General features: G+C 55.5%; 1 protein-coding gene across 2 annotated transcripts; it reads right to left on the minus strand.

Moving 5' to 3' along the window:
* Positions 1–271: 271 nt before the first annotated feature.
* On the minus strand, positions 272–10249 carry Tpra1 (transmembrane protein adipocyte associated 1). 2 transcript variants are annotated; one of them, XM_048416455.3, is made up of 12 exons: positions 9727–10249; positions 6335–6456; positions 4534–4665; positions 4289–4421; positions 3181–3267; positions 2962–3034; positions 2772–2851; positions 2310–2420; positions 2170–2230; positions 1920–2022; positions 1692–1772; positions 272–861 (listed from the first exon to the last, which is right to left on the minus strand). In XM_048416455.3, the coding sequence occupies exons 3-12, from the start codon at positions 4647–4649 to the stop codon at positions 597–599; spliced, it is 1110 nt and encodes a 369-aa protein (XP_048272412.1). In that variant the 5' UTR covers positions 4650–4665; positions 6335–6456; positions 9727–10249; the 3' UTR covers positions 272–596. The 2 variants fall into 2 exon arrangements, with proteins under 2 accessions (XP_048272412.1, XP_085546717.1); XM_085690591.2 differs by lacking the exons at positions 4289–4421; positions 6335–6456; positions 9727–10249 and having other exon boundaries at positions 4534–4666.
* Positions 10250–12384: the final 2135 nt, after the last annotated feature.

The raw sequence follows: 12384 nt of genomic DNA on the forward strand, positions 1-12384 counted from the left end.
ACAGGTGACATAACTGGAGAGGGGTGGCCCTAGATGATGGCTTAAGGAGCCGAGGTGGAAGGGACCACAGGTTCCACCATACTGCGCTGAACATGGTAGGGAGACCTCAGCTCCCCAGAATGCCCTTCTTTTCACATTTGTCTCCTCCCAACAAGTGACAGCGACCTGTCCCTCACCCTGCCCTGACAGCCAGCTCTGGGGATATCCCATGGTGGGGGCCTCCCTACCACATGCATAGCCCTGCTGCTGAAAAGCACCGGCCCACACCTGCTACTCTTTTTGCTTTTATTAAAAAATAGATCGAGAAAATATACACACTGCAGCCCTGAGGCTAAAGAGGCTGAGAGCTATGGGATGGGACAAGGGGATAGGCAGGTAGGACCCCCAGCAGGAATGTAGTGCTGGGAAGGCTGGGGTCCCAAGCTGGAGCACAGGTGGCAAAGGGGAACTGGGGGTGAAGAACAGGAAGAAGCCTGTGTCCTGGGGTGTAGGCACACCTGCCCGGGGCTACCATCCACATGAGTTCCTCAACTGCACTCTGCTCCACCTGGGATCCCATCTGTCTTCACAGGCCTCCCTGGTGCCTAGGTGCCCACTCAGGCATTGATGGCTTTCCATCGCTCGCTGTCTGTGCTGTTGATGCTGCCTGTGTGGCAGGGCATGGAGGCAATGTCATCTAAGTAAGCCATTCCAGCAGAGTCGAACTGTGTGCTGGAGTAGCTGGCTGCTGAGACTCCCGCAGGCCCCGCAGACTCCATGCCCTCGCGCCGGGCCACTGCGTAGGGTTGTGGCAGGTGCATGTCTGGCTCTTCAGCCTCATCCACTTGGCATTTGTAGGAGAAAAGGATCTTGGGCTCTGAGCTGGTGAGAGAGTGCAGAGGAGCCACAGCCATCAGGAGGAGCAGAGGCCAGACAGAACCATAGCTCATCTACAGGTACCCTTGAGCCCACCAAGATTTGCTTTGAAGCTGGTCCCACCCACACCTGAGAGATAGGGCAAGAGCTTTAATACCTCCCCACCATGGGCGTGTTAGCCCCCATGGATGATGACACACTAAACCCAAGCCTTCACCAATCCTGGCCGAGTGTGACCCCCATGCCTGCAGTACATGACTGCCTGCTCCTGACCTGGTCACCATCTTTAGGGTAGCTAAAAGAGGCTCAGGAGAGCAGCAGCCTGTGCACATGGGAGCAGCCAGCAGCCTAGTATAGCCTCACCTCCTAGGCTCCTAGGCCTTCCCAGAAATGGTCCATGTCGGCCATCCCAGTCCTCACAGGAGAGCAAACCCTGCCTGCACGCCACCAGATCAGGCCTGGGTGGGAGCCAGTTCCTGTCTTTGCATCCTAGTCTCTGATGTTCCCCCGAAACAACCATGCATACAGCACACCCTCCTTCCAAATGGGGCTCACTGTTAATTCCCAGAGTTCCTTCCAGGTACGGGCTCCCTGAGTGCACTCACACCTGCCTTACTCGCCTGCTGTCTTTGGGGTACAGCACAGTCTAGTACACAGCACGTACTTGTTAATAGAACAGCACTGCTAAACTGATCCCTGTCTCTGGGGGGGAGTGCCTGTCTGTGCTTGCTACACATACCCAGAGAAAGCATCTCCACAGATGTACCCTCGATGCACCCACTTCCCTGGCTATGCACACACAGCCGCAGAGGCACAGAGGTCTGGCCATTACTCACCCAAAGAAGCCACGGAGGAAGGCCACATAGATGAGCGGTGCGAAGAAGCTGAAGTACAGGAAGGTAGTAGCGTCCACACAGCTATGGCAGGGAGCAGATCAGCATGGCCGAGGCCAGTGGGCCTGCTCTGAACCAGTGCCTTATCCAAGGGAGAAGGGACCCCTCCTGCCACAGTGATAGCCACTCCACCCCATACGTAACCCACTCCCATGGTGGGCACCCTCTTACCAGAGCCCTTCAATGATGTCAGCGCACAGCAGAGCACTTCCCAGCCCCTGCACCAAGTTGAGTGTGGCCAGGATGCCTGCATACACGTAGAAACTCCTCCGTGCTGGGGGGCAAGGGTCATGAGCTTCTGAACCACCCTACCCTTAGGGCTCACGTATGAACTTTGGGGTTCTTCCCCTCCCCTGGGATCCCCAGCTATAGGCCGGGAGCAGGCCAGAGCCCTTATGTCTCTGCTCCATCAGGTACTCACAGGGCAGGGATACACGATCCTTCAGTGGGGTCTTGGGGAGAATTACCACCAGTGAGTAGACCTGCAGAGATAGGGGTGACAGGGAGGCCGGGCCAGGCCAGGCTACTTCACCTGCCCCCAGGGAGCACGCCAGACCTCACCAGGAAGAAGAAGCAAGAGCTGACCAGCCAGAACTGGCGGCCGCCATGGCCATAGATGTTGAAATCCTCAGCCGAAAGATGGGAGTCAGGGTACAGGATCTCCAGAGTTCCCTGCAGTGGGCAAGGAGATCGGGTCAGTTCTACCATTGGAGCCTCTCTTGACTTTCCCCTGCAGAGCCCAGGGCACGCTAACACGCCAGACCCTGCCTCAGCCGAGCTTCAGGGGCAGCTCAGACCCTGGCTGAGTTCCTATGAACAAAGCATTCAGGGTGCAGCCCTCCCCAGTCTACAAAAGGCCCATAGCATATTCTCTCAGGGTGCCCAGCTAGGCACTCATTCTCACACATGCCTTAGCCTTTCCTAGACTCACCTATGCTCTGTGTCCAGGGGACGTTGGACCTGCCTAGTCCACATGACTCCTTGGGAAACATGACCCTTGACACCACCACCACCACCACATACCTGGGTGACCGAGTAGGCCAGAGACAGTACTGTGGTGATAGCCAGTACCCGCTTGATGCTGGACTTGCTCTCTAGGTGACCTGTAAGGCACAGGGGTGAGTCAGCCCCTCCTAAGAGCCGTCTTCGGACAACTGCAGGGAGGGTAGGGAGAGTGGGAACACTTTAGAGGACAACCCTGCAGCATACATACCAAAGGCGAGGCCCAGGATGACCACGCTCAGCTCAATGGCTAGCAGGAAGAAGCGGGTGATCTCCCACAGGATCTGGGCACAGAGAGGCACAGGGTCAGATGGCAGTGGGCTCTACTCAGCCAGGCATCCCTAAGTCTCTCCAACAGGACCAGGGTACAGAGGGCACATCATAGCTTCCACCAGGCTGGCCTCTCCACCCACACCCACCCACCCCGTACCTTGTCAGCAACTGTCGCAGCATCGGAGGCACTGACTGTCATAGAAACCACAGCCCTGGCAATGCCTACCAGGGCTACCACAAACACCTGCAGGACAAGAGAAGAAGACAGTAGTGTCTGAACCAACAAGGCCTCACTTCTACAGCATCCACTCAAGAGAGAGAGGTTTTAACTAGACAAGGATGGGATAGGGTGGGTCAGAGCGGGACAAAAGAAGACAAGTTCCAGCACAGGGTTCAGGCATGGAAAACTCCACTGCTGCCCATCCAAAGCCCCATCAGTCCCCGTGGTTACAACACCAGGCAGCCAGGACCTAACTCTGCCGCTTTCCTGCTCTATGACCTTGTGAGAGTGACAGTCATGTTTCCTTGTATGCCCGCCACCCATCTTTCGTGGGAAGCTCAGAGTCTGACCCCAGACGGGGCCCAGGGAGCCACTCAGCTCTTAGGTGACATCTTAGAGTCTCAGGGTCACATTCCAGTCAACCAGGCTCCTCTCCATGTGGAGAAAAGAAGCCCACACCCTGGAATAGGGGATATATCCAGGGAGGTCACCCTTAAAGACCCTGCCTCATGTGCAACCTTGTTCGGTATCCCCAAAGCAGCACACATAGGGCCCAGAAGAGTACAGGCCCTCTCCTCAGGCAAACCTGCTACAGACGGCACACAGTGGAAGGACGGACGACCGGGCAGGGCTGCTGTGGACACCCTCCTTCTCCCAGCACTCAGCCCACCCCTCTGGCACCAGTTCCCCGTTTCCCATAGAGACCACCTGCGTCCCCCAGTCAGCATGGGCTGCTGGCCTGTCCTGACCTTTTCCCTTTCCTTGCTAGCCTGTTATTGGCTCAGGCATGATTGTGGGATCCTGGGGGGGGTAATCAAAGCACAGACTAAGTCTCCCCAATAGCCAGAAAGAGGGACTCCCTAGTGCAACTGGAAAAGTCCTTGGCATCATCTCCGTGGGGAGAACCAAGTGCAGTAGAGACCAAGAGGCAGAGCCCTGGACCCAGTCATACCTAACACTATGTTCATTATGGAGGCAATTCATTCTTTCCCTTTTGTGCTTAAATCAGAGATGGGCTCTTTGTCACTGACTGGAGGAAACTCACCAAGATGTAGAAGGTGATAAAAATGGGGCTGGAGGTGACACGGATCTTGGCCCGAGCTAAGGGAAGCTTCCAGAGCAGGAAGACGAAGAAGAGCACATTGGGAATGAGCAGCAGGAGGTCCCAGTACCGGACCCTGGCAAGGGCACAGAAGCTGGCTCACTGGTGAGGTCGGTACAGCTCCCCCAGCCTATGACACCCCTGACAGTCCAGCCACAGCCCACCCTCAGCGGGGCCAGGAATCCCACCTGGAGGAGCCGATGTCCTCATAGAGCAGCAGCAGGCATTGGTGGGGCTCACTGATATTGGATGCTGCAGGCGGTGGCCACGCTGTGCTTCCGTTGGCCTCCTGCAGGCTGGCCATTCCACCGGCAGTGGCCCTGAAGACAAGCCCGTGTAGTTAGAGCACAGGACCCTGGCCCGCCTCCCTCTAAGGTGCCCAGAGAAAACCAAAGTGGTAGTACAGAGCGCAGGCCACACTTAGGACTAGCTGAGTAGGAGAAAGCTGGATGGGGGCTGGTCCTTCCTCTCAGGCTCTGCCAGGATTGTCCCTCCAGTCTCCAGAGATGAAGGTGCTCAGAGTATGGCCTCCACCCTGTCCCTGCTGCTTGCTCTCCTGGTGCTTCAGTGTCCTCTCTGGAATGGCACTGAGAACAGCATTCTCTTGGGGAGACCATGGTGATGCAGACAGCCCCCAGCAGGATTGTATTCAGAAGGCTAAGTGATGTGACTCCCAACTCCACCTTGCAAAGCCCGCCCACCACCTGAAGCCACACAGCCGCTAAAGTCCTCAGGGGAACTCCCTGCTGCACTGGAAAGGGAGATGCAGGTGGAGAGGACACCCGGAAGCACAAGGACGTCCTTAGGCCTGGAACAGCGGCACAAAGAGGGCCAAGAGAGTCACCTGAGAAGGTCAGGCTACAGGGAGAAGCTGGAGGCCAGAGTAGCCCAGAGGCCAGTGTCTTTGTGGACACCTGGGCAGGAAAGTCTGGCATTCAGTTTGGAGGATCAGAGAGCTAAGGATCTGGGGTCCCTAGAATGCCCTGGAAGGAGGGGACTAATGGTGGGCAGAAAACCCTAAACGAGGAATCTTGGTGACAGGATTGTCTGGGGATGGCTGCAGGACAAGCTGAGTCCCGGGACTCATGGGTAGCAGTTTATGTCAGTGATATGAAGGAAATCTCTATCCAAACCAGCCTGCAGTCAGGCAGGGGATGTACACAGGTGAAGCAATGTCAGCCTTTGACCACAAGATGGCAGTAATAAGCCCAAACTGCTGGCACAATGAATGAGCCTCCCAAATGCGATGTGGGTGGATACAGACTCAATAGTGCCACAAGGGACCGATACAGAACCATGGCTGGAACTGCCTTTGTAGACTGGGGTGGCACACTAAGCCCCAGGCACTCCACCCAGGCGTGGGCGCACACGCATGTATACTATCAGAAAAGCTCCATAAGCTTTTCACAGGAAAAGGTTGTGGCCTAGTGACCTATCTGTGGTAGGATTGGTCAGGAGTGTTGCACCCCTGTGGGTTCACTAATAACAACTCTGAACAGCAGCAGAAAGAGACTTGGGGGACTCAGGGACATTTTCATCCCTTACATTCTAGTGCTACCTCTCCTGAAGGGACAGGAAACCCCCTGTGCTCAGGGCCCCCAATCTTCTCTGCAACAGGCCAGGCCCTGGCTTTGATTTGTTACACCTCCAGCTTGCTGATGGGGAGACTAAGGAGGTAAGTATGTACCTGGTTCCTAGTAGACACCCCCAAAAGAAGCTGGCTTCTCCCCAGTCCTGATCATGGCAAAGGAGAACAAAGCGGCTATCCTTTACTCGTGTGCCCATCTGCATGCCCTGCAGATCTGACCAGGCATGTGTCTGGTATACCCAGCAACTCACTGGGTTGCTCAGATGTGACAGGGACAAGGTCTTCCCCCAGGGACTTAAAAAGCAAACTTCCGCTGGAGACAAGCATTGAGAAGACAGAATGGGACACAGTGACAGAAACACAGTACAGAGAGGGAAGTCCCCAGTATTCACACTTCTTACCAGCTGAACCCTGGATTTCAGTCTGTTTTCCCCAGCTTCCCGTGCAGGACGGGCTGGCCACGAGGACACCAGCGGAGTGTGACTCGCCAGTTTCAGGTCGCGCTCTCCTTCCTTCCTGTTGGCTGGAATACGGATGTGATGGTGGGAACAAGAGCAGCCATGTTAGACCACTAGATAGAAGCATGTATTAAAGTCAAAAACTAGCAAGGAAGATGTTTTGTGGGTCCCTCCATGCACACCCGACGCTGCTTCCACAGACTGACAAAACGAGACGGAACGGCCTCCTATCTAGTTAGCATGGCCTTGCTTCACAGTTAAGGCTGAATTCCAGAGATCATGAAAAGGCTGATTTAGGTCGGTGTTCAGTCAATATGATATGTGACTGAGTAGTCAGCCTTGGGGGAAAACACTGGTTGAAGAGCATTCCGTGGAGAGAACAGCAAATACAAAAGCCCTGAGGTAGAACTGGACTTGGTCTAAGACCAAAAAGAATAGGCTGGGCAGCCAGGGCTGTTGGGGCAGTTGGACAGATCAGCACGGTCAGCAGGGCTGGATTGGATGGAGTAGCACTCCTACAGGCAATGTAATTTCTCCCTCCAAGGACTGAAAAGGGTCTTTCCAAAGAGGTGACGGGGTCGCATTTCCTTTGGGCAGGTGAGGGGAACATAAGTGAGACAGGAGGAAGTACTATAACCGTCTAGAGTGGAAAAGGTATGTTAAGGGGAGAGGGGTCAGACAGCATGAACGCCCCACTTTCCCAAGGGAGTTCAGCACCACTGCAGTGTCCAGGGGTTTAATGTGGTAAACTTCACACAGTACAAATGTCAGGAAACGTAAGTGTGTCCAAGCCTGGCCAACCAGAAACTCCTCGCACCCTGGCCAGTGAAAACCTTCCCTGCTGAGATCAGCAGGAAACTCTGGGCTGGAGCTCTGGAGAGAAAGCTAACAAAGTTTAAACCTGGGATTCTCCTGCTTCAGCCTAACAGCTAGGGTGACAACAGGTCTTTGTCCCCAGGCCTTGTTCCCAGCTTCTGGAGGTTATGGAATTGGTAGACCAAGCTAGAATGGCATTCTTGGCCCTGCCTCCTACTTGCTGTGTGACCTTGGGTGAGTCACTTCCCTCCTGTGTGTCACAGGGACAATCATAGCTACCTAGCAGGGTTGCTGTGATAGTCAAAATAAGGCAAGCTATGAAAATGTCTACAGAAGACACACAGGTCATAGATGACTTTCCTGCGGGTTGAAGGAATGGATGCCGGATGAGGGTAGGGGTCTGTCCATGGATCCGGGTGCCCTTAAAAGGTCTAGCAGCTATGCAGGGAAGGAAGACCAGAGGTGTCAGCTACCACCTGTGCCACTCCACTGTAGGACTGGGAACCCAGCCCTGGGAGCCACGATGCTCAGAGGTGTGGCCACCTGCTGCCCATAGTCCAGCTATCCACTCCAGAGCCTGGCAACCTGGCCAGTTCTCTACCTAGCAGTCCCTCTGGTAAGCGTCTCTACCTGAACAAGTAAGCGGACATTGCGGAGCAGGCAGAGCTCAGCAGCTGCCAGGTCAAACTCCCGACCCAGAATATTCCTGCTCCGGCAGCCCTGGCTGGGAAACAGTCAACCACACTGCACTTCTGCCCTTGCCATGATGATTGTGCTCCTAAAATAACCGAAGTGATGATAACAAACACATTAGGACACACTTCCAGTGCACACGCTCGGCGCCCTGTGCTTCCCTCTTAAGAACACTGGGCAAGCGCCATCAGGGTCCCTGTCAAAGGAAGGAAGGGCAGGCATGGCCTGGCGGAGCCACAGACCCTGCCCCTGTCCTAGGACCCAGGGCTTCTCCTTCCCCAGACCTCGGGGCACGTGCAGTGACAGGGAAGTGAAAGGAGCTGGCCCACCAGGAAAAAGAGGAAGGAGAGAGGGCTGACAGAGACAGATAAGGGCAGCGACATCTTGAAAGAGTAGCAAAGGATCATGGGGGAGCCCAGGCCTCTAGGAACCAGGGAACTGAGGCAAAGTTTCTTCCACCTGTGAACCTGAGAGGGCAGTTCTGACCTCAGAGCATTCCCCAGAGGCCAAGCTCCTGTCCACGGCTCAGGCCTATCCTTTCCCCCACTCTCTATGGCTAGCCTGCTGGGCCTTAGGACCTACTCTGACACACACACACCCCCACACACTCCAAGGGCCTTCTCTCCCTGCCCTGGTAGAGGCTGAGAGAGCTTGTCTTTCCCATCTGTGCAATAGACTTGCCTACACCTTCTGAGCTCTTATATGGGACCCCTACCCAGCGGGAGGGTAGCAGTGCAAGCAGCCCCAAACACTTGCTTCTCTCCCTTCCCTCCCAGGCTGTTGTGCCTCTAAATCTAGCAGCAGAGCAGCATGGGAAATCTCCAGAAGATAGAGGCTAAGTCCAATGCCACTCCTGAAGCTGTCAGCCTTGGTGACAGAGAAGAGACTCTGTCCAAAGGGGCCCCGGTGGCCACCAGGAAGAAGGAATGGTCCTGGTGACCTGCCCACTGTGGCCACCAGGAAGAAGGGATGGTCCTGGTGACCTGCCCCCTGCCAATCCTTCTTGCCCTTCTCTTCCCACCAACTTCTGTCTTACCTACCTCAGGGGCCTTTTGCTTATCTTCCCCGGGTTTGACCTCATCTCTTGACTCTGTGTTTACCTCCCCCTCCAAAGTGGACATCAGCATCTCTAGCCCACCTGGGTGTTCTTTCACTATGTTGGGTTTTTTTGTTTTTGTTTGTAAGACAGGGTATCATTGGGTCCAGGCTAGCCTCCAACTCAGCGTGCAGTCAAGGCAGGTCTTGAACTTATAATCCTCCTGCCTCCAGCTCCCAATCCCTCCACCACCACCCAGCTATTCAGTATGCTGTTTACCGCACTAGGCCTCCATCGGCAGCGGATGTATTTACATGGTTTCTGTCTGTCTGTCCTAGGCCTCATGACCCAACCCCCTAGAACAGAAACACAGAATAAGAGCTCAACAAAATGCTACCACGCACACAAATTTCCAGTTACAACGCAAACAACCAAGCAGGACAAGGATTGGGGGGTCAGTGTCCCATACCCCACAATCCCCTCTTCCTTACGGAGCTGAGAGGAGTTGTCCCTTCCTTCCGCAAGGCCAGGGAGGCAGAGGCAGAGCCCCGGCTGTCCTTTCCGGCTGCAGCTGAGCTCGGGCAGCACCTGGAGCTGCCGGTGTCCAGCTCCATTCAGGGTCTAGTCCTGACAGCTAGGGTCCCTAGAAACTTCCCAAAGGCTGTCCTGCGCCCGCACCCCTAGAGGCACAGGGACTGGAGAGGACAGTAGGCCCGAGTCCGAGGAAGGAGCGAGGCTGGGCCTCTGGTTAGCTTGGCGCGACAGGAGATGAAGACCCCGCAGCCCTTACCTGAGAGCCCGGCTGCGCAGGCCGCGGGACTCCGACCCCCAGTGGGCTGCGAGAGCCGGGGAGCGTCGCGCAAGAGCCGCGGTTGAGGTTCTACTCAGGTCGGTCGCGGGTGGCCGGACGCCGCCAGCGCGCAGGACCCGCAGGACCCGCAGGACCACAGGACTCCCCTGGCTCTTCCCGGCAGCAGCGACTGGCAGGCGCCTAGGCTGGTGTTTTTCGTCCAGGCAAGGCTCCGAAAACAGTCACGACCCCTGTTTGTGGCACTCAGCCCCGCCCCCGGCCTCCAGCAACCAATCGTAACGAAGTCCCGCCCAGAGGGGAACAGACCAATAGAATTCCTCAGAGGGCGGGACGGCCCGCGGAGCTCTTAAAGGGTCTACAGAAAGTCTGTAGCTGCCCCAAGAAAAGTGTGGGTGAAACTTCTACCGGGAAAAGAATCTCTGCACTGCTCACCCCTAAAACGTTTCGGGACAGCGCACCGAGCACGCTCTGCTTTTGTCCCGCATCTTCCTGCGGTCAGCTCTAGTCTTCCGACCGGTTCGCCCTACCTCTCCGAAGGTGGAGCCTTGGGGACCTGCGTCCGGCAAAAGTGACCTCTGGTCACCTGGACCAGGAAGGAAGGGAGGGAGGCCCTTCCTCGGACGCCTTGTTTTTGTCCACTTCAAAGGGACCTGGCGTTTACAGGGCTCCAGGTCCCGGCCCCAGTCACCCTGAAGGCTGGGTGCTATTAGTCGTGTTTTGCAGAGGGAACTTGACGTTTCTTGAAGGGGTTAAGGAATGTGTCCAAAGCCATCAGACTAGGAAGTGGACACGCCAGATCTCACGCGTAGGCAGGTGCCTTCCAGAGGGACACCTTCCCTGACTGCCGCCTCCCACGGCCGTCGCTGTGGTGGTGGACACCCCCTGGGCAACTTGGAGGCCTGGCCTCATTTCAGGCCACCTCCTGCCCATCTTGCACAACTTGGGAACTTGGGCCAGTCACGCGAGCGAGCTTCCCTGTAGATATTCAAGCTTGTGCCCCGCCTCCTCCCCCCATCCCCCCACCCCACCCCATCCCCCATCCCACCCCCACCCCCGGCGTGCGCCGGGTATCTGTTTTCTCAGATTCTCAGGTATGGCTTCTCACATCCTCTCTCTTCCTGGTCTCTCCCTCAAGTGATGATATTGACATGCTCGCCCCTTCTCAGGCATCCGGTGGCCCAGGACCCAGCCCATAGTGTATCCCAGCAGCACCTTACCTTGAGGGGTGACTCAGTGCTGCCGGAAGGTGTAAGCACCTGTTTATTATAGGATCACTGGATCGCCCAGGACAGCACAGTGGGACTGGAATGTTCCCTGAGACTTCCAGATTAGGTCCACTCCACTGTCAATTTTGGTCTTAGCGTGCCTGCCTACAGCAGCTGTCACAGCCACAGTGGCAGAGAAAATCACCAGAGTTCTCAAATTCCTGCCAAAAGAGTTTAGGAATAATGACAAAAACATGCCCTAGGCTCTCCCTGACCTCCAGGGGTCAGGGCACCACTGTCCTATACTTACAAGGAGAAAGGCTACAAGAATTGGAGGCAGGGTGTCTGCAAAGACAGTACATGCTCATAACTGCTGAGCGGTCCCTCCTCCCCACCTCCCGCCAACCTATTGTCACCACCACCACCATTATCAGTCACACTAGGCATATAGGTGTGATGGGATTACCTGCCTGTAATCCCAGCGCTCAAGAGGCTGAGACAGGAAAAGTGCCTCAAGTTTGAGGCCAACCAGGGCTCTATAACAAGACAGTGTCTCAGAAAACCAAGAACAATGTGTTATTCTGCATTTCATACTCTGGAATTCTGAGCTCCATGTGTAGGTGTCTAGGAGATTTTATGTCATTTGTGGAGTAGCCAAGGCCGTCAAATGCCCTTTCCCTCTGGTAGCAGCGCAGTGGCTCCTTTGCTGCAGTGTCCCTTATACACAAGAGAGTGTAGCATCCAGAAAGCCACACAAATGGGGATCTACCAGTACAGGGTGTGAAGAGCTGAGCCAGTCCTGAGAACCTAAAGCACGCTGGGGCACTGGGACCCTCCATATGCTTGTGTCACTCATCGCTCTGATCTTTAAAATTACAAACCACACCTCTTTCCGTCCCCATTCTGGGAACAGGATAACCCACCTTCACGGTCCTTCCGGGCCTGTGGTGACTCCCCTGTCCTCTGCTGTCACAGGGTCTGGCAGGGCCCAGGCCACTTGGACTCTGCAGAATGTGGCTCTGGTTTATCTTGTCCATGACATCCTGCTAGTAAGGATGGGTGGGCATGGAGGGGCAGGCGAGTGGTGACCGCTGAGACTGTACCGGGAGGCGGGGTAGAGCTGAAAAACTGAAGGCCTGTTTTCATTGGAGCTTGTAGGGGTCTAGTGGCCTAGGGCAGACTCGGTCATCTTTTCAAAAACCAGATCCTATTATGGTGACATAATGTGCCCTTTACCTGTCTTTGGAGTCGCTGTCATCTAGATGCAGCATCTTCCACACTGGTGATTGCTGCTGTTACCTGCGTGGCTCCAGTTAGCACACTGGCTTCCAGCTTTGGGGGAGACCTCCAGCAGGAAAAGGGCTGTGGGTTCCTGTCTCAGAGACCATGCTACTAACCCATCTCCCTAAGACACATCCTTTACACCTAGGGG

This window comes from Myodes glareolus, chromosome 6, assembly GCF_982192425.1.
Source record: "Myodes glareolus chromosome 6, mMyoGla1.1, whole genome shotgun sequence".
Lineage (NCBI taxonomy): Eukaryota > Metazoa > Chordata > Mammalia > Rodentia > Cricetidae > Myodes > Myodes glareolus.

What these genes read in the sequence shown, in the direction of transcription:
- Tpra1 (XM_048416455.3), bottom strand. Translation starts at nt 4,649, where the DNA reads ATGGCCAGCCTGCAGGAGGCCAACGGAAGCACAGCGTGGCCACCGCCT. An exon ending in GAGGACATCGGCTCCTCCAG is followed by an intron (nt 4,422 to 4,533) that starts GTGGGATTCCTG and finishes TGCCCTTGCCAG; the next exon opens with GGTCCGGTACTGGGACCTCC. An exon ending in CTGCGACAGTTGCTGACAAG is followed by an intron (nt 3,035 to 3,180) that starts GTACGGGGTGGG and finishes CTCTGTGCCCAG; the next exon opens with ATCCTGTGGGAGATCACCCG.